Raw genomic sequence first — 20,924 nt, 5'->3', positions numbered from 1 at the left:
TGCATGCACATCCTTAAACATAGTGAATAAAAGTTCTAGAAGGCAAATCGGATCTATCAGCAAGGAGATCTGCTAAGGCCGATTCTGTGATGACTTTATGCAGACTTTATTTCCAGCTAGTCCTAATTAGCCCTAGTGTTCTCCTTTTATATAACAGTACTGGCCTTCTCACAAATTCTGAAGTATATAGGGATGTTTTTCTGGGCTCTGTGAACTATCCTGGCTCCGTCAAGCTGGTGCCTAAACTGAATCGCTGCCTCTGTATAATCCTTGGTCAGAGTGGGGAAGAGCAATAGTCATTGTTCCTTTGTCTAAGGGACTGAACGGAACCATTGATACACTCAAAAAAAAAAAATCCTGAAGTACAAATTTTTGGTATATAAATATAAAACTGAGTTACTGTATTTCAAAACCTTGGCTGGAGAAACTAGAAAGGGATTCTAGAAAAAGAGGAAGTGCGTACAGACCCACAAGAACAGGCCTCAGGAAGACCTGCCTCGGTTAAAAATATTCAAGCTAAAAAATGAGGGATGTTTTATTACATAAAGTCCTCTCTTTAACAGATCCACTCAAATCCCCTTTGGAAGCAGAGAGGGAGTAAATAAATAAAAAAATGTTAAACTCGTTTTAGTCCTCATATTGATGCCATGTACTCATCATGATAATTCCTATGAAGCTCTGTTGCAGATAGATGCCATACTCCCACTTTTCTGATGGGAAAACTGAGGCACAAGGTTGACAAGAATGAACAAAGTCCAAGGGACTTTTAACACATACAGCTCTTAGGACAGCATCACCTTTTAGATTGATCGGGGCTTCCCTGGTGGCTCAGCGGTTAAAGGGTCTGCCTGCAATGCGGGAGACCTGGGTTCAATCCCTGGGTCAGGAAGATCCCTTGGAGAAGGAAATGGCAACCCACTCCAGCATTCTTGCCTGGAAAGTCCCTTGGACAGAGAAGCCTGGTGGGCTACAGTCTACAGGGTCGCAAAGAGTTGGACATGACTGAGCGATGACTTTACTTCACTTTAGATCAATCAGACTAGCTGTGACTTCTTCAACACAACCAAGAAGAGAGCCGGAAAAAAGGCTCTCGGAAGCAGGACAGGATGCGACCTCTGAAACATGAGCCATTCCCTCAACTCCTGTGCCAGACGGAAAGTGAGTCCACGGTTTACCTGGCCTCGGAATAGGTGGCCCTGGCAAGGGCACAGCGGACCGTGAGAGGCGTCCCAGCAGAAACAAGGTCTAGAACCATCTCCCCTCCTCCCGCCTCCTCCCCTCTCTCACCCTTCAGTTCAGTTCAGTTCAGCTCAGTTCAGTCGCTCAGTTGTGTCCGACTCTTTGCAACCCCACGAACTGCAGCACGCCAGTCCTCACTGTCCATCACCAACTCCCAGAGTCTACCCAAACTCATGTCCATCGAGTTGGTGATGCCATCCAGCCATCTCATCCTCTGTCGTTCCCTTCTCCTCCTGCCCCCAATCTTTCCCAGCATCAGGGTCTTTTCCAATAAGTCAGCTCTTCGCATCAGATGGCCAGAGGATTGGAGTTTCAGCTTCAGCATCAGTTCTTCCAATGAACACCCAGGACTGATCTCCTTTAGGATGGACTGGTTGGAACTCCTTGCAGTCCAAGGGACTCTCAAGAGTCTTCTCCAACACCACAGTTCAAAAGCATCAATTCTTCGGTGCTCAGCTTTCTTTATAGTCCAACTCTCACATTCATACACGACTACTGGAAAAACCATAGCCTTGACTAGACGGACCTTTGTTGGCAAAGTAATGTCTCTGCTTTTTAATATGCTGCCTAGGTTGGTCATAACTTTCCTTCCAAGTAGCAAGCGTCTTTTAATTTCATGGCTGCAGTCACCATCTGCAGTGATTTTGGAGCCCCTCAAAATAGGTAAGAAATTATCTGGCAGCCTTGACATTTTTTCTTTTTTTAAAAAAATCTGGTTTTCAGCACAACAATTCCATGTGGCGAATGACAATTATGAAAGAGGGAGTCAGGTTCCAGCAAGCTGTGTGATGGGGAAGGAGGAGGGCTTGTTCCCAAGCCTTAGCTGCCAGTGGGTAGCATCTGATCACAGGCAGGGCCCGTCCCCTGGGAGACACACAGGCTTGGCTTGCCCTGCACCACTGCCAGCAGCGAGTGAGTGGCCATTAGTCATCCAGGCAGTGCCATCTCCATGGGCGGGCGGGCCAGTGGGCGAGCTGTGTGGAACGGTGGCAGTGGAGGGGGCAGGTAGGTGAGGGGGAGGGGCAAAGGGACCCAGCTGGCATGGCTCACCTCGGTGCAGGTGGGTACTGATGATGACTAAGAAGTAAGTTCTGGGAGCAGCGACAGAGACAGGGTCCAGGGCCCAGCTCTGGCCGGAGCTCTCCTGAGAATCTGGGTCATCCCTTCCTAGGACTTGAAACTTACCTTGATGTACTGGGGAAAACCTCTAATGAATTGCAGAATCTGGCCTACTGGTTTGGGGAATGACAGCAGATGACAAGAGCGGCCCCAGCATTGAGCAACACAGTGTTTATGGCCTTAAGGTTTCCTGCCAAGAGGTCTGATGTCAGGCTAATGTCCCAGCCCTAGTCCCTGCTTAAGTCTTCCAGCCCATGATTCCTAGTCAAGATTTCTTTCTCTCTCTTCTCCACTCCTACACCCCCAGGCTCTTCTGCCCTGAGTCTATATGCTTCTCCTTTCTTTACTCAAGTCCCAGCCTGAGCCCCCAGCGTCTTTATGGGAGAGTGTTCTGGTTGCTTAGATGATAAGTACTGGTACTTACAGAGAGTTCTGGTTACTTAGCAAATACAGTCTGGAAGAAAAGAAAGGGCTGATATTATACCGGGTTGGCCAAAGAGTTCGTTTGGGTTTTTCCGCAAGATCTTATGGAAAATGCTGAGTGAACTTTCTGGCCAACCCAATAGAAGTTCAACCTCCCCAGATCCAAGGGGCTGTGGAAAAAGAACATGTTTATTTATAATGTGTTTAGGGCCACTGGGGAATAGGGGAGGAAGGCATTTAAAAACACTTTATTTTTCTATCATGAAACGTTTCAGGCCACCAGAAACGTATAGAGAATAGTTTTTTAAAAAACACGTATCCACTATTCATCTTTGTCAAATCTTAATTTTTGTCAGATCTGCTTCTGACTTTTTAAAAAATAAACCACTACAGACAGTTGACGCTTCCAGTGTTGCTCTCTCCAATGTTACTCCTCTCCTTTCAAATGTATGTACCCTACACTTGACTATGTTTACATTTTTACCTCATTTGTAAATACCCCTCAACAACAGACATTACTGTTTTGTGCAGGTTTAATACTTTATATATAAACTGTATTTTTGTATATATATATTCTTCTGATCCTTTTTGTTCAATGTTGGTTTTTGAGATTTGTTGATCTTATACATATAGCTTTACTTGACTCATTATTAACTGCATGTAATATTCCACTGTGCAAATACACTCAACATAGTTACCCAATCACACCGATAGACATTTAGAATATTTTCAACTTTCCATGCGTCAATGCTGCAATAGACATTCTTGTATAGGTCTACTTATGACCGATATATTTGGGGATTTTACTCCTTTTTTTAATTGAAGTATAGTTAGTTACAATGTTGTATATGGATTTATTTCTACTACTGCATTTTGTGCTTTGTATTTACTCCTTATTTTCTATATTCCTGTTTCTCTTCCCCGCCTGGATTTAATAGGTTTTATTCCATTTCCAGTAGCTACTCTCCTGATTGGAAAGTTATACATTCTATTTGTTATTTCTATTATTCTAGACGCAGATGACATCACCCTGTGGCAGAAAGTGAAGAGGAACTAAAGAGCCTCTTGATGAAAGTGAAAGAGGAGAGTGAAAAAGCTGGCTTAAACTCAACATTCAAAAAACTAAGATTGTGGCATCCAGTCCCATCAGTTCAGTTAAGTTCAGTTCAGTCGCTCAGTCGTGTCCGACTCTTTGTGACCCCATGAATCACAGGCAGGCCTCCCTGTCCATCACCATCTCCCGGAGTTCACTCAGACTCACATTCATTGAGTCCATGATGCCATCCAGCCATCTCATCCTCTGTTGTCCCCTTCTCCTCCTGCCCCCAATCCCTCCCAGCATCAGAGTCTTTTCCAATGAGTCAGCTCTTCGCATGAGGTGGCCAAAGTACTGGAGTTTCAGCTTTAGCATCATTCCTTCCAAAGAAATCCCAGGGCTGATCTTCTTCAGAATGGACTGGTTGGATCTCCTTGCAGTCCAAGGGACTCTCAAGAGTCCAACACCACAGTTCAAAAGCATCAATTCTTCGGCACTCAGCCTTTTTCACAGTCCAACTCTCACATCCATCCATGACCACAGGAAAAACCATAGCCTTGACTAGACGGACCTTAGTCGGCAAAGTAATGTCTCTGCTTTTGAATATACTACCTAGGTTGGTCATAACTTTTCTTTCAAGGAGTAAGCATCTTTTAATTTCATGGCTGCAGTCACCATCTGCAGTGATTTTGGAGCCCCCCAAAATAAAGTCTGACACTGTTTCCCCTGTTTCCCCATCTATTTCCCATGAAGTGATGGGACCGGATGCCATGATCTTCGTTTTCTGAATGTTGAGCTTTAAGCCACCTAACGCTGAAGAAGCTGAAGTTGAACAGTTTTATGAAGACCTACAAGACCTTTTAGAACTAACACCCCAAAAAGATGTCCTTTTCATTATAGGGGACTGCAATGCTAAAGTAGGAAGTCAAGAAACACCAGTCCCATCACTCTATGGCAAATAAATGGAGAAATAATGAAAACAGTGACAGACTTTATTTTCTTGGGCCCCAAAATCACTGCAGATGGTGATGCAGCCATGAAATTAAAAGACGTTTGCTCCTTGGAAGGAAAGTTATGACCAACCTAGACAGCTATTAAAAAGCAGAGACATTACTTTGCCAACAGTCAAAGCTATTTTTTTTCCAGTAGTCATGTATGGATGTGAGAGTTGGACTGTGAAGAAAGCTGAGCACCGAAGAATTGATGCTTTTAAACTGTAGTGCTGGGAGAAGACTCTTGAGAGTCCCCTGGACTGCAAAGAGATCAAACCAGTCAATCCTAAAGGAAATCAGTCCTGAATGTTCATTGGAAGGACTGATACTGAAGCTGAAACTCCATTACTTTGGCCACCTGATGCAAAGAACTGATTCATTGGAAAACATCCTGATGCTGGGAAAGATTGAGGGCAGGAGGAGAAGGGGATGACAGAGGATGAGATGGTTGGATGGCATCACTGACTCAATGGACATGAGTTTGAGCAAGCTCGGGGAGTTGGTGATGGACAAGGAAGCCTGGTGTAGTGCAGTCCATGGGGTCACAGAGTCAGACATGACTGAGCGACTGAAGTGACTGAGACTTAGAGACTTCTATTTGTTCCCCACATTCTCTTCTCCCCCTATTTGTCATATAGGTAGAAGCTCTGACTTTTAACAGAACACATGGTTATCTAGAATAAAGACTACACTTTTCCAATCTTCTCGGTGGCGGGATATAACCACATGAATAAGTGGCCAATGGGATGTGAGTGGAAGGAATGAAGGCAGCCTTTGGGTCACGCTCTCAAAGGGAAGGGACTGGAATGTGGGCATGAGGGCGAACCACCTTCAAACATGCACAGATCTCCCCCGGAGCCAGGCTGCTTCTGTCTGGAATGTCACATGAAAAGGAATGGATTTTTTAAACACATGTACTGCCTGGCTCATCCTGTTTCCTAAATCGGAGGCTTCAGGTCTTTCATCAACTTGGGAAACTTTAAAGGCATTATCTCTTGAAGTCATGCCTCTCTTCTCCACTTCTGGAATCTTCAAAAAGGATCTTGTCATTCTGGCATCCACGTTGTAGCCTGTGTCTTCATCTCTCTGCGTTGCCCTCGAGTCTGGGTTATGTCCTCAGGCCCATCTTTCCATTCCTGAGGTCTGTCTCACGTGGTGCCTTATCTGATGTTAATCTAGCCATTGAGTGCTTCATTTCGGTGCAAGTATTTTTCATGTCTAGCAGTCCTATTCCGTTCTTTTCCTGCTCTTCTTGGGTGATGTCCTGCCCTTGTCTTATGTTTTCAGTTAGTTGATCATGTCTTCAATAGTATTGTGTGTGTGTGTGTGTGTGTGTGTGTGTTTGTTTCTGGTGGGGGAGGGGCACGCTGAGTTGCTTGTGGGATCTTAGTTCCCCAAGCAGGGACTGTCCGGGTCCTCAGAAGTGAAAGTAGAGTCCTAACCACTGGCTGCCAGGGAATTCCCTTAAGTAGTTTTGAATTCATGGACTTTATAGTGTCTTGCCAACAGTTCTTAGAACAGTTGGAACAACATGTATTAGAAATTCTTGGCGGGGGGATTGAGTCCAGTTTGTCGCATACATGGACTCTCACTCACTGTGGGCAATTCTCTCAAGTATTTAGTCAATGTGGATCAACATATTCATTTTCACTAAGGACTTTCCTTTTTCCTGCGTAAGTAGACATTTGTGTCCTTGCCTGAGAGGTAAAGGAACTTGCCCTCAGTCACAAAGCTAGAAAGTGGCAGAGCCAAGTAGTCTGGCTCCAAAGCCTGGGTCCTTGTCACCAGCAAGCAGGCTGCCTTCCATAGTTCACACTCTTAACAGAGAGTGAGCAGCAGGGTGGGGATATCCATTTTCCTCTCCTAAAATATCAGGGGGACCTTTAAGATGGCAGAGGAGTAAGATGTGGTGACCACCTTCCTCCCCACAAATAGATCAAAAATACATCTACATGTGGAACAACTCTCCTAAAATATCTCTTTCTCACAGTGAGAAAGAAGTGTTAGGGGAATAAGAGAACCTCCACTGCAAACACCCATGACTCAAGAAGTGACGCAAGACCAAGAAGATTTGTAGCATTTCTTTGGTGTGTTACAGGGAGAAGCAGAGTGGGAAAGAATGCCAGATGACAGATTAGTAAACTGCTTAGATTTTGATCTTTGAAAAACAAACAAACAAACCAACCTGGGTTTTATTTTATGAGTGTGGGGAGCACCTTATTAAAAGCTCACCTTCCTTGTATTACTAGTTTTGATTTGCATTTCTCTAATAAAGAGCCATTTGAGCATCTTTTCATGTGTTTATTAGCTGTCTGTATGTCTTCTTTGGAGAAATGTCTGTTTAGGTCTTCTGCCCACTTTTTGATTGGATTGTTTTTCTGGTATTGAGCTGCATGAGCTGCCTTCGTATTTTGGAGAGCTGCCTTCGTGGGATGGGGTAGGAAGTGGGAGGGAGGTTCAAGAGGGAAAGTGAAAGTCACTCAGTCGTGTTCACTCTTTGGGACTCCATGGACTGTAGTCCATGGAATTCTCCAGGCCAGGATACTGGAGTGGGTGGCCTTTCCCTTCTCCAGGGGATCTTCCCAACCCAGGGATTGAACCCAGGTCTCCTGCATTGCAGGCGGATTCTTTACCAGCTGAGCCAAAAGGGAAGCCCAAGAATACTGCAGTGAGTAGCCTATACCTTCTCCAGTGGATCTTCCCGACTGTAATTTAACCAGGGTCTCCTGCATTGCAGGTGAATTCTTTACCAACTGAGCTATTGGGGAAGCCCTTTCAAGAGGGAGGGACATATTTATACCTATGGTTGATTCATGTTGATATATGGCAGAAACCAACACAATATTGTAAAGCAATTATTCTCCAATTAGAAATAATTTTTTTTTTAAAGTACACCTTACTGCAACAGATACTAAATAAGCCCTGGAGATCAAATGCACAGTATAATGAATATAGACAACAATATTGTACCCTAGGGCTTCCCTGGGGGCTCAAATGGTAAAGAATCCACCTGCAATGCAGGAGACCTGGGTTCGGTCCCTGGGTTGGGAAGATCCCCTGGAGAAGGGAATGGCTACCCACTCCAGTATTCTTGCCTGGAAAATTCCATGGACAGAGGAGCCTGGTGGGCTACAGTCCATGGGGTCTCAAAGAGTTGGACATGACGGAGTGACTAACACTTTCACTTTTCATTGTGCAATCGTCATCAAACTTGCTGAGACTAGAATGTAATTATTCCAACCACTAAAAGGAAATGATAATTATGTAATATGATAGACAAGCTAATTATTGCTGCAATGGGGATCATATTATAATATATAAATATTCAAGATGTACAACATGTTAATTTGATATATAAATGGATCAAATTAACATGTTGTACATCTTGAATTACACAATGTTATATGTCAAATATATTATAATCAATCAACCAATCAATCAAAACTCTAAAAAACAAAAAATGAAAAGAAAGTTGGCCTTCCCCCACTCTCCTCTGTGACAGTGATTTCTTCAGGGACCTTGGAGACTACCTGCTCCCCAGGACTCACCTTGTCGGCCAGCAGCTCTCTGATCTTGCTGGCCTGCAGTCGGAACCGGAAAAGCTGGGTTTCTAGGGCCAGGCAGCGCTTCTGCCAGTCCACACTGGTCCGCGTCTCCACCGTGAGTTCTGCCATGATGGGAGCAACTTGTGGAGATTCCAGGGAGCCCTGAGGACCAGCATATAGAGAGGGGAAAAGATAAGTGTGTGAGGAGGAGTTCGGTGGGGAAAGGAGGAGACCGATAGAAAGCAGAGGAAACAGGGCGGGGAAGGTAAGTGAGCCTGGCTCTCCCTCTGTTCCACGGGCAAGTTCTGAGCTCAGCTGGTCCTGTTTCATCATAAGGCAGCTGTGCAGCCTCAGAAAATCACACAAGCTGAGAAACCGCAAGGAGAACCTCGTCTCACTGTAACAGAAGTGAAAAGCAGGGCTCACGGGTTTTTCATTCAATTATCCATTTAACAAAAATGTGTTCATTATAAACATTCAGTGCCAGACACTGTTCTAGACACTGGAGATGCAAAGGGAAATGAAAGAGGTCCCCGTGTCTTTTCAAACAACTCTGTGGAAAAGTCTAATTGCAAAATTACATTGTAGTCACAATTACTAATCGATATGCAAATAAAAGGAAGCAGAGAAATGGAGTGGACTGTGCTAGGGGGAGGGTGTTGAGGGAAAGCTTAAACTGGGTAGCAGATTCATCCATGATCACAAGGCTAACTGGAGACAGAACTGTGATTCCCAGCTGGGTACTGATTTTTTTTTACAACTAAAAAGATTTCAGATGGGAAAAAAAAATGGAACGAAAATGTAATGCTTCAAATTTCCTTGACAAGGTTCTATTCAGTTGGGATCTCATATGTTGTCATCAAATCACCCTGTTTGGGAACAGATTCTCACTTTCCTTTAAGTTATAAAATGCAAACCAGAAAATTGGTAGATATTTTGCCATAGCCTCTGGAGGAAATCGTGGGCTTCCCGGGTAGCTCAGCTGTAAAGAACCCGCCTGCCAATGCAGGAGACACAGGAGACACAGGTTCGATACCTGGGTTGGGAAGATCCCCTGAAGGAGGAAATGGCAACCCATTCCAGTATTCTTGCCATGGAAAATCCCATGGACAGAGGAGCCTAGCAGATACGATCCATAGGGTCGCAAAGAGTTGGACACAATTGAGTGACTAAGCACGCACACACACTGGAGGAAACCACAAATCTTTAGAAAACACTCCAGACAGATTCAGAACAAGCCAAGTAGACACCTATAATATCCCCAGCCAGGGGAATTTACCCAGATGTCTCCTGGAGGTATTTTAGAGAAACAAGCCTGGGTCAGGGATGAGAAAATGAAGAAGAATGTGTATATGTGCATGAGAAGGAGGATATAGGTGCAGAGGGGGCACAGAGCAGAGAAGGGCTGCAAGACACATCCATCACCAGGACTTTTTAAATCCCCTTTCTAGGGTGCTTTCCACTCCAGTACTCTTGCCTGGAAAATCCCATGGACGGAAGAGCCTGGTAGGCTGAAGTCCATGGGGTCGCTAAGAGTCGGACATGACTGAGCGACTTCACTTTCACTTTTCCCTTTCATGCATTGGAGAAAGAAATGGCAACCCACTCCAGTGTTCTTGCCTGGAGAATCCCAGGGATGGGGGAGCCTGGTGGGCTGCCGTCTATGGGGTCACACAGAGTCAGACACGACTAAAGCGACTTAGCAGCAGCAGCAGCAGCAGCAGGGTGCTTTTAATAATTATGCTTGACAATAAGCATAAATTTGGTCTGTCCCAAACCATGACATATGGTCTCCCTACTATCAGGTGATTTTAAAGAATGATTGTTAATTTTCTAGGTTGATACATTTTTAAAAATTATTTTTCATTAAAAAACTGGGGGCAGGGACTGTGCTATGTAGCATGTGGGATCTTAGTTCCCTGACCAGGGATTGAACTTGTGCCCTCTGCAGTAGAAGCATGAGTCTTAGGTTGATAATATATTTTAATATCATCTTTTAGAGATAAATATGGCTTACAGGTGAAACGATGTAATGCTTGGGGTTTGCTTTAAAACACTTCACCATAGGAGGTGAGAAGCTGGTATATAGGAGGTGAGAGAGATGATATATTCATTAAGACTTGTCAAAACACTGATAATTTCTGAAACTGGGTGATGGGTTTACTGGTCTCTCTACTTGAATATATGCCTGGAATTTCCCATAATAAAAATTTGTCTTTAGAGAACAGACTTGTGGTTGTCAACGGGTGGGGGAGAGATCGACTTGGAGTTTGGGATAAGCAGATGAGAACTATTACATTTAGAATGGATAAACAACAAGGTCCTATAGCAGCGAGAACTATATCCAATCTCCTAGGATTAAAACATAACGGAAAAGAACATTAAAAAAGAATGCATACACATTAACAAATTGAAAGATAAAAACCATATGGTTATTTCAACAGATGCAGAGAAAGACTGACAAAATTCAACATCCATTTATGATAAAACCCTCCAGAAAGCAGGCATAGAAGGAACATACTTCAACATAATAAAAGTCATATATGATAAACCCACAGCAAACATTATCCTCAATGGTGAAAAATTGAAAGCATTTCCCCTAAAGTCAGGAACAAGACAAGGGTGCCCACTCTCACCACTACTATTCAACATAGTTTTGGGAATTTTAGCCACAGAAATCAGAGAAGAAAAAGAAATAAAAGGAATCCAAATTGGAAAAGAAGAAGTAAAACTCTCACTGTCGCAGGTGACAAGATCCTCTACATAGAAAACCCTGAAGACTCCACCGGAAAATTACTAGAGCTAATCAGTGAATATAGTAAAGCTGCAGGATATAAAATTAACACACAGAAATCCCTTGCATTCCTATACACTAACAATGAGCAAACAGAAAGAGAAATTAAGGAAACAATTTCATTCACCATTGCAATGAAAAGAATAAAATACTTAGGAATACATCTACCCAAGGAAACAAAAGACCTATATATAGAAAACTATAAAACACTGATGAAAGAAATCAAAGATGACACAAATAGATGGAGAAATATACCATGTTCATGGATCCGAAGAATCGATATAGTGAAAGTGAGTATACTACCCAAAGCAATCTATAGATTCAATGCAATCCCTATCAAGCTACCAATGGTATTTTTCAGAGAACTAGAACAAATAATTTCACAATTTGTATGGAAATACAAAAAACCTTGAATAGCCAAAGCAATCTTGGGAAAGAAGAATGGAACTGGAGGAATCAACCTGCCTGACTTCAGACTATACTACAAAGCTACAGTCATCAAGACAGTATGGTACTGGCACAAAGACAGAAATATAGATCAATGCAACAAAATAGAAAGCCCAGAGATAAATCCACGCACCTATGGACACCTTATCTTTTGACAAAGGAGGCAAGAATATACAGTGGAGAAAAGACAATCTCTTTAACAAGTGGTGCTGGGAAAACTGGTCAACCACTTGTAAATAAATGAAACTAGAACACTTTCTAATACCATACACAAAAATAAAGTCAAAATGGATTAAAGATCTAAATGTAAGACCAGAAACTATAAAACTCCTAGAGGAAAACATAGGCAAAACACTCTCTGACATAAATCACAGCAGGATCCTCTATGACCCACCTCCCAGAGAAATGGAAATAAAAGCAAAAATAAACAAATGGGATCTAACCAAACCTAAAAGCTTTTGCATAACGAAGGAAACTATAAGCAAGGTGAAAAGACAGCCTTCAGAATGGGAGAAAATAATAGCAAATGAAGCAACTAACAAAGAATTAATCTCAAAAATATACAAGCAGCTCCTGCAGCTCAATTCCAGAAAAATAAATGACCCAATCAAAAAATGGGCCAAAGAACTAAACAGACATTTCTCCAAAGACATACAGTTGGCTAACAAACACATGAAAAGATGCTCAACATCACTCATTATCAGAGAAATACAAATCAAAACCACAATGAGGTACCATCTCACACTGGTCAGAATGGCTGCTATCAAAATGTCTACAAACAATAAATGCTGGAGAGGAAAAAGACCCTATTACACTGTTCATGGGAATGCAAACTAGTACAGCCACTATGGAGAACAGTGTGGAGATTCCTTAAAAACCTGGAAATAGAACTCCCATACGACCCAGAAATCCCACTGCTGGGCATACACACCGAGGAAACCAGAATTGAAAGAGATACGTGTACCCCAATGTTCATTGCAGAACTGTTTACAATAGCCAGGACATAGAAGCAACCTAGATGTCCATCAGCAGACGAATGGACATGAAAGCTGTGGTACAAAAACATAATGGAATATTATTCAGATATCAAAAAGAATGCATTTGAATCAGTTCTAATGAGGTGGATGAAACTGGAGCCTATTATACAGAGTGAAGTAAGTCAGAAAGAGAAACACCAATATAGTATATTAACACATATACGGAATTTAGAAAGATGGTAATGACAACTCTATATGCAAGACAGCAAAAGAGACACAGATGTAAAGAACTGACTTTTGGACTCTGTGGGAGAAGGCGAGGGTGGAATGATTTGAGAGAATAGCATCGAATCATGTATATTGTCATATGTGAAATAGATCGCCAGTCCAGGTTTGATGCATGAGACAGGGTGCTCAGGGCTGGTGCACTGGGATGACCCTGAGGGATGGGATGGGGAGGGGTGTGGGAGGGGGTTCAGGATGGGGAACAAATGTACACCCATGTGATTCATGTCCATGTATGGCAGAAACCACTACAATATTGTAAAGTAATTAGCCTCCAATTAAAATAAATAAATTTTAAAAATAAATAAATAAAGAATGTATATATATGTATAACTGAGTCACTTTGCTGTACAGCAGAAATTAGCACAACATTGTAAATCAACTATATTTCAATAAAAAAAGAGAGATGAAAAAATTTGTCGTTTTTAAAAAATCGCTTTTCCCTTCTTCAGGAGACACATGGTCTCAGAAAACCCAGCCACCTCCTGTATGTCACTAAATATTACCCTGGGGCACCAGTGAGCCTCTCCTTGGTAGGTTCACCCCAATATTGCCTCCCACCTGACATGTGACCTTTACAATATCTTTCTCCCATTATACACCACAAACAGCTATTACCTACTGAGTCCTTATTGTATACCAGGCACATGTGGCCTCTTTGATTGTCATGAGAACCCATGAGACAAGGAGTGGGAATTAGTCCACACTCTCAGCTGAGGACTCTGAGGAGCAGAGTCTGTGGCTGGTAAGCAGTAGGGCTGAGATTCTCATTCTAAAGTGCCTACTCTTAGCCACTGAGCTCCTTACCCATCCAAAAACGGCAAGAATTGATTTCACAATGAGTGGAATGGAGAAGACTTCCCTGGTGGTCAGTGGTTAAGACTCCAGGTTCCCAATGCAGGGGGCTTGGATTCCAGCCCTGGTCAGGGAACTAGATCCCACATGCCACAGCCAACGATCCTGCATGCTGAAACTAAGCCCTGGCACAGCCAAATAAATAAAAATAAGTAAGTATTTAAAAAAATTAACAAAAACGTTCACTGTTTTTTAAAAAAGAGTGGAGCAGACTATTAAGAATGAAACATTTTATAGGCTCTCTCAAGATCCTCAGTGCAAAGGTGAACCCAAACCCTAGACTTCCCAGGGCACCCTGGTCTCAAATATTCTGACCCTTCATCCTCCATAAGCATGGAGGCTATTAGTCATGTGCCCTTTTTGTTTAAAAAACAGGGTCAGTAGACCTGTAGAGAAAGGCCCAACAATGAAACCACTGACAGGTCAGGTGATGGAGCCTTTCGGTTCTGGGCGGCTCAGAACGCTGGACACATGACCTCAGTCCTGAGCTCCCAGAACTGTCATCCCAAACAATCCGACATTGTGACCTCCCAGCAATCTCCACCTCAAAAGACTGGGACCAACTGGAACGGGCAGGAAGACAAAAGACAAAAACAAAACATGACCTTCTCTGAGCTAAGATCACAGCTGAAGAGACACAACAGAACCTTGTGGGGCCTGAATAGAAGGCCCGGAGGCTTCATGTTTAGTTTTCTTTGTCCTTTAAAGGGGATTTCACTTTCCCTGCCTAAGTACAAAAAGTGGCAGACCCGAAGCTAGGACCTTGGAGTCTTGCACCCTAGCCCAGGGCTAAGAATTAGCAGTAAAAGCACCCAAGTAAAACCAAAGGGCAGCAGAAACTCAATTCTTTTGTGTTGTTTAAAAAAAGTTTGGTGAGTGTGAATTCCCTCTTACTGATTGCCAAAGCTGCAGCTTAGATTCTTTTGGAGGGCAGAAACCCAAATCATCAAAATCTCGAGGGACTTGGGAAATAAAATACCACAGTGATACCTGAGATTATACCTAGTCTGGAAGGGTTCTTTCCCCAGTCCAGCATCTTCATGACTTCATGGTTTTTAGAAGTGCTCAGCTTAATTTTCTCCCTGCCTTGGGTATGCTGGTGAAGGAGCTGGCACTCTTGTTAGGCTTGTCTCAGCGTGTGAGTGGAACTAAGAGGTTTCTAAATGGATCTGGAGCAAGGTGCCTGCTGTGAAACCAAGACCCAGAGGCTCTTTCGACAGAGGCAGGTGGCTGGAGCTGCAGCTTTAGTATACAGGATGTTAGGGGGAGATGCCAGTAAGTTGAACCTCAACTGCTAAGTCACCTTGCATTTGAACCGCCCATAAAGATGTGCAAGGATAAGCAGGAATGAACTTGCAGAATGGTCCTTAACTCTTCAAAGCATTGCTTTGTCAGGTGTTATTTCTCTCATTACCCTCTCAATATCCCCGAGATGGAGGACAAGTGATATAATTCACACTGAACAGGTAAGCAAACTCCTCCCATCGATGACTTGCTCAGGGACACAGAGGCAAGTAGTATCAGAGTTGGACTAAGAATCCTGATCTCCCAACATCTAGAACTGTCCTCTTTCCATGAAGACGCTTCCATAGTGGCAGTGGAGTCTTATGCTACCAGGCTAGCCTAATGAAGATACAGCATTAATGTGCTGCGTTAGATGGGGAAATGACAGAAGGGATGTAAGCTAGGGACAAACCCCAGCTCAATTGTTTGTTTCATGTTTTATCCTGGAAAGCTTCTAACACACACAAGTAGGGAGAACAGTACAATAAATCCCCATGTGCCCTCTGGCCAGCTATAATGATCACCAACTCATAGTTGCTCTTGTGAAAGCTAGTTCTCGATTCCCACTCGTCCCCAGCATGCTGAATGGCTTGGCAGGCAAGAGTCAAATGGTTGCCATGGCCTTGGCACCTGCTTTAGAACTCCCTAAGGCTCCCAGCGCCCTGGACTGACACGGCCACAGAGGTCAGCAGAGACATGCCTCAAGAGGCAGGGGCCATGGGTAGAAGGGTGGTGAAAAGAGGCAAGAGAAGTTGTTAGGTGACTTCAGTCTGTATCAGAGAAAACACAAACTTGACTGAGGATAGCTCTGGAAACTTTAGGGATATGGACCAGAAGTAGACAAAATACTGACAGTAAATTTAACTTAACCAACTTTTGTTAGGTGATTCCTATGTGTGAGGTTGGAGACACAAAGAGGAACAAAGACCCTGTGGTTTGTGACGTTTCAGGTCTACAGTCTGAATATCCTGGAACCTTCCTGCAAAGAAGGCCAATCAGAGCAAGTGCCTAAAGTCACTGCAGGAGGCATCAGAAGGTAACAGGGACTACGTTCTGGGTGCAGTCTCCACTAGGCTCTCCTGTGTCACCTCACTGTGGCTCACTCCCTGAGCGTGAGCACCTTCTGTGATTCCCACTCACCAGCAGTGGGCTTCTGAAAGGGCTGTGCAGATGAGGCTGACTACCTGCCCGGCTCTCGGCAAGGAAGAGCCCCTTTCCTGGGGATGAAGCCGGAGGGAGGGTGAGTGTACACAGGGGCACAGCTCCCTCGATCTGATCTCCCACTGTTATCTGATCAAGCCAACAGCATGCATTTTACCTCTTTTGCATGCTGAGTGAGCATCCCATTTCACAACGGTGGGAGAGTCAGGAAAAGGTGAGCATGTTACAGACTTCAGGGACATAAATCCCAAAAGGGGCTAAGAAATCCAGGAATATAGCATCCCTCAGACAAAAAACCAACAAAAAGAAATGGCAGAGTGTAGTACTTAAGATCCTGAGGTTTGGCACCAAACAGACCCGGGTTTGAATACTGACTCAAGAACGAACCGTGACCTTCAACCATCTGCTTGACTTCTCTGAACCTATTTGAAATTGAAGGGAATAATATTTGAAAGGAGCACAATAATATTAGGTCGAACCATGTGAAACTGTCAACACTTAACCATTTTTTGACTTTCAAAAATGGCAATTTCATAGGCCACACTACGTTGGGATTTTTTTGAGAATCAAAGGACGTATTATAATACAAAAGCCTGGCACACAGGAAGTACTCGATAAATAACAGCTACTATCAACAAACAAAAGGCAAACCAACAGTGCCCTGGGCATACTTGGAGATGTGCTCACCACCATTATCAGAGAGCAAGTCAGGAGATTTTAAAAAATTCTTTTATCTCAGGACTTCCCTGATGGTCCAGTGGTTAAGACTGGGTTTCCAACACAGGGGGCATGGGCTCGATCTCTGGTCAGAGAACTAAGATCCCACATGCTGTACAGTGTGGCCAAATAAAAAAATTATTTACCTCTTTGTTTTTGAATACTAAGCAAAAGAGTATATGGTACAAAGTAAGGCTTCTTCCCACCCCTGAACTCCAGACATAGTTTTACCCAGAGGCAACCACTGTTAGGAGGATTTGAGTCTTTCTGAGATGTCCTCTGCATATACAAGTGTCCATATATATGTTGCACACTATACACACTGCACTTACTATAACTCAGAGAGCTTCTTATATGTGTGTGTGTGTATGCGTGCATGCTCACTCAGTCTGACTCTTTGCAACCCCGTGGAATGCAGCCCACCAGGTTCCTCTGTCCATGGGATTTTCCCAGCAAGTACTGGAGTGGGCTGCCATTTCCTCCTCCAGGGGATCTTCCTGACTCAGGGATCAAACCCATGTCTCCTGAGTCTCCTGCATTGCAGGCGGATCCTTTATCACTGCGCCACCAGAGAAACCATGTACATATATAATAATATATATCTGCCCCATTCCTCCCTCAAGCTTTTTAAGAGCTATATTGTATTCTCTTGTGTGGCTATTACATGATTTCATTTGAGTCCCTAATTGGCAGCCACTTGGATTGTTTTAAACCTTTCACTAAAACAGTGCTACAATGAATATTCAATGAATAGACATTATTTCATACACATCTCAGTTTATCTCAAGGATAAAGTCTCAGAAATGGAACTGTACTGCTGAGTGATTTATATTTTGCAATGGCCAAAGAGTTCCAACTGCCCTCCCCTGAGGCTATTCTAATTGATACTCCAGCCAGCAATAAGCACCAATTTCCCCACAGAGGTGGTCGGTTTTTAATTCATTTTTGACAGAAAGGTTGGTCAGAGAACATGGGATGGTGGCTCAGTGGCCAGACTGCTATGGAGTCACTTGGATCAGTAGCAAGGGGATCCTGACACCTCAGTGCCAGCATGTAGAACGCACTCTTCAACCCACAGGGAGCACAGAGTTCTGCAGTTACACAGCCTCACATGGGGCTTGCCTGGTGGCTCAGGCGGTAAAGAATCTGCCTGCAATGTGGGAGATCTGGGTTTGATCCCTGGGTCAGACAGATCCCCTGGAGAAGGAACTGGCAACCCACTTCAGTATTCTTGCCAGGAGAATCCCATGGACAGAGGAGCCTGGCAGCCTACAGTCCATGGGGTCTCAAAGAGTCAGACATGACTGAGCAATACACACACACGCAGCCTCGTAGAGAGAAGATGGGAACAGTATGGAGCATTCCTCTGCACGCGGAGTGACTTCTTCCCATAGCTGATGGCTTCTGGAGAGGGCAGAAGGGGTCCCAGAGGCATTTTCTCAGCTCACTTGTTAGTTTCAATGAGTAACCCAGCTCTGAACAGGACCCCTCAGCAGCCTGTGGAGAAGGAGGGTGGTGAACAGCGATGTAAATTCAGTTTAAGAGGCTTCCGTTTGAGTCCTGCCTCCTCCGCTTTTCAGTTATATGACCTTGGGCAAGTCACTGTTTTTCCGAGTCCTAGTTTTCTCCTTTATAAAACCGAGATAGTGATGTGCAGAAACACTTCATGTGGTGTTCTATAAAGAGTTAAGTGATGTTACCAAGACACAATGTCTGCAGCATAGAAGACAGTCCAAAAAGTTTAAGAAAGGAACAAATAACTTTTCCACTGAAATTGATATTAAAACGATCTTTAGCCAGAAGTGTTAGCCAGAACTAAAGCTTTGTCCTGAAGTTTCATGAGGTGTATTCATAGTAAAAGTTTACTTGTCTCCTGGCAGGAACAGATCCAGAGCTTCCCTGGTGGCGCAATTGGTAAAGACTGCCTGCGAGGCAGGAGACTTCCCGCAACACTTAGGTTCCATCCCTGGGTGGGTAACGATCCTCCGGAGAAGGAAATGGCAACCCAATCCAGTTTTCTTGCCTGGGAAATCCTATGGACAGAGGAGCCTGGCAGGCTGCAGTCCACGGGGTCTCAAGAGTCGGACACGACTGAGGGACTAAACCACCAGGGACAGATCCAACAGAGAGCAGATCTACTCCCAAATGAGGGTCTTCATTGCGCCTGCCACCTCCAGTAAGACCCCCTGCGCCCCGGTGACCGATTCCTCTCTAAGGCTCCTAGGACGCTAAGTTCCTGCTGTCATTTGGCACCCGACTGGTTTTCTCTGCTGTTTGGCTGACCTGCCTCCAAAAATCAAGCCTAATCCACCGGGACCCTAAGGGAACCACCCAGGAATCACAGAAGCAATAACCCGAGATGAGACCGGGAAAAAAGCAGGAGGACTTGAGAGCCTGCTAGAGCTCAGGCAACTCGGTGGAAAGCCTGCAGGTTCGCTCCGAGGGCCCTTCCTGGGAGCAACTGGATCGAGCCGGTCCCAAACTCCGGATCCTCTCCAGGAAGGCTACTCCTCGCCTGGCGGTGCCAGTTCCCGGAGCCCGACGCTCCGTTCCTAGCGCTCCTGGCTGCTAGGAGCTTGTTTCCAGGTAGGGAGGCACCTGCTCCGGAATCGCCCTCGGGCCAGAGGCAGCGGATCCTCTCTCAGTCTAACCAAACACCCTCCCCGGCCAGCGAATCCTCACTCCCACCCCCGCGCCCACCCCCATCTCTGCCCGCGGGGCTCCCTGGGGCCGCTCACCTCCAGCCAGATCCCGGGCGTCCCCGCCGCGCACCTGGCACACGGGCGCCCCTGGCACACGGGCGCCCCTGGCGCGCGTCCGCCGCTGACCTTGCGTCGATCTCGCCGGAGTCCGCCGCGGCCGCCGGGTCTCCGCTCCCCGGCAGCAGGGGTCGGCGTGGGCGGGGCGGGCCGAGCTGGCCCGGGAGGTTTGCCCGCCCGCTGGCTGCACAAAAGCCGAGCCGACCTCGCAGCGCCCCATTCAATACTCCGCCGCGCCCCCTCCCCGCCCGCTCCTTAAAGGCAGAGCGCCAGGCTGGGCTCCAGGGGCGGCTCGCGGAGAGGCACAGGAAATGACCTCAGCAGGCTCCAGCCTCCCACCTCTCGGCACCGCCGGGCTCGTCCCTGGGGCGGCGGGGACGGCGGCGGGGTCCCGCGGGCCGAGAGGTGTCCCGAGCTCCAGCCCCGAGCTCTCTGCAGAGGCCGAATCAGCGGCCACCTGGGGCGGCCGGGGCGCCCCAGCATCTCCTCAGCTCCCAACCAGCCTGAGACCCTCCCTGGATGGGGCGCAAGACCAGACCCTCCCCCGTTCCCCCTCAAAAGGAGGTTCCCGTATTGGTCGAACGACTTGCAGGAACCGTCACGCCTGGATATTTGGAGCAGAAATCCTTATTTCAAAGAGTCTGTCCCATTGGGAGACCAAAGTTCTGATATGTAATATGAAGGAAAAAACAAAACTCACCGCAGCCTAGAGGGTAACTTGCTTGCGTCCGTACGTCTGTATGTATGCATGCACGCATTATTTATTTTAAAGGAGCCGGCCGGCCGAGGAACCGGAAAGGCAAACAGGACGTCGCCTGCGCGGGCAGCTCTCCGTGCACCCTTGCAGCCCCTGCGCTCACCAGTACAATCCTAAATTACCTGCGGGGGGCGGGGGGTGGAGTACTCAGTTTTTAGTTAGGTGGATATGGGGTAAAGACGATGAATACGGAGAATATTGCAGGGAAGGATCCACGTTTCAGAACAGCTTTTTTCCCCAATCTGGCAGGCTCTCAGGCTAGTTCTGAACAGAGGCAGACTCACCAGTTTCTCCCCAGGGGCTTTGAAAGTTTCTTTCCAGGTGGTGGTACCCCCCGGCCGCACCCCACGTTTGAATCTGAGTGTCTGGAGGTTAGGCTGGAAAGTTGTGCAGTTAATAAGGCCTCCAAGTAATTCTCATGCACAATTTTGAGAGCCCAGACTCTGTGGAAAGCTGACTCATGTAGTTCAGGAGGCCAAGGGCGAAAGTTCATCAGGGTTAATGGGACTTCATGAGCTTAAACATGGACTCATA

At 45.4% G+C, this 20,924-nt stretch overlaps 1 protein-coding gene across 3 annotated transcripts in view; it reads right to left on the bottom strand.

The window, feature by feature from the left end:
• The window catches only part of PLEKHH1 (pleckstrin homology, MyTH4 and FERM domain containing H1), a 58,051-nt gene extending 37,659 nt beyond the window's left edge, over positions 1-20,392 (bottom strand). For 2 of the 3 annotated variants that reach the window (XM_069596876.1, XM_069596879.1), the window contains exons 1-2: positions 19,613-19,950; positions 8,358-8,516 (exon numbers count right to left, since the gene is read on the bottom strand). In XM_069596876.1, coding sequence (XP_069452977.1) covers positions 8,358-8,483 — 126 coding nt within the window. In that variant the 5' untranslated portion in view covers positions 8,484-8,516; positions 19,613-19,950. Of the gene's footprint in view, positions 1-8,357; positions 8,517-19,612; positions 19,951-20,333 lie in introns of those variants that run through there. The other variant, XM_069596877.1, reaches the window with a different exon arrangement.
• Positions 20,393-20,924: the final 532 nt, after the last annotated feature.

Source organism: Ovis canadensis, chromosome 7 (assembly GCF_042477335.2).
Source record: "Ovis canadensis isolate MfBH-ARS-UI-01 breed Bighorn chromosome 7, ARS-UI_OviCan_v2, whole genome shotgun sequence".
Classification (NCBI taxonomy): Eukaryota; Metazoa; Chordata; class Mammalia; order Artiodactyla; family Bovidae; genus Ovis; species Ovis canadensis.
Note: the sequence above shows the minus strand (reverse complement) of the source record. Positions and strands in the feature narration are given on the sequence as shown.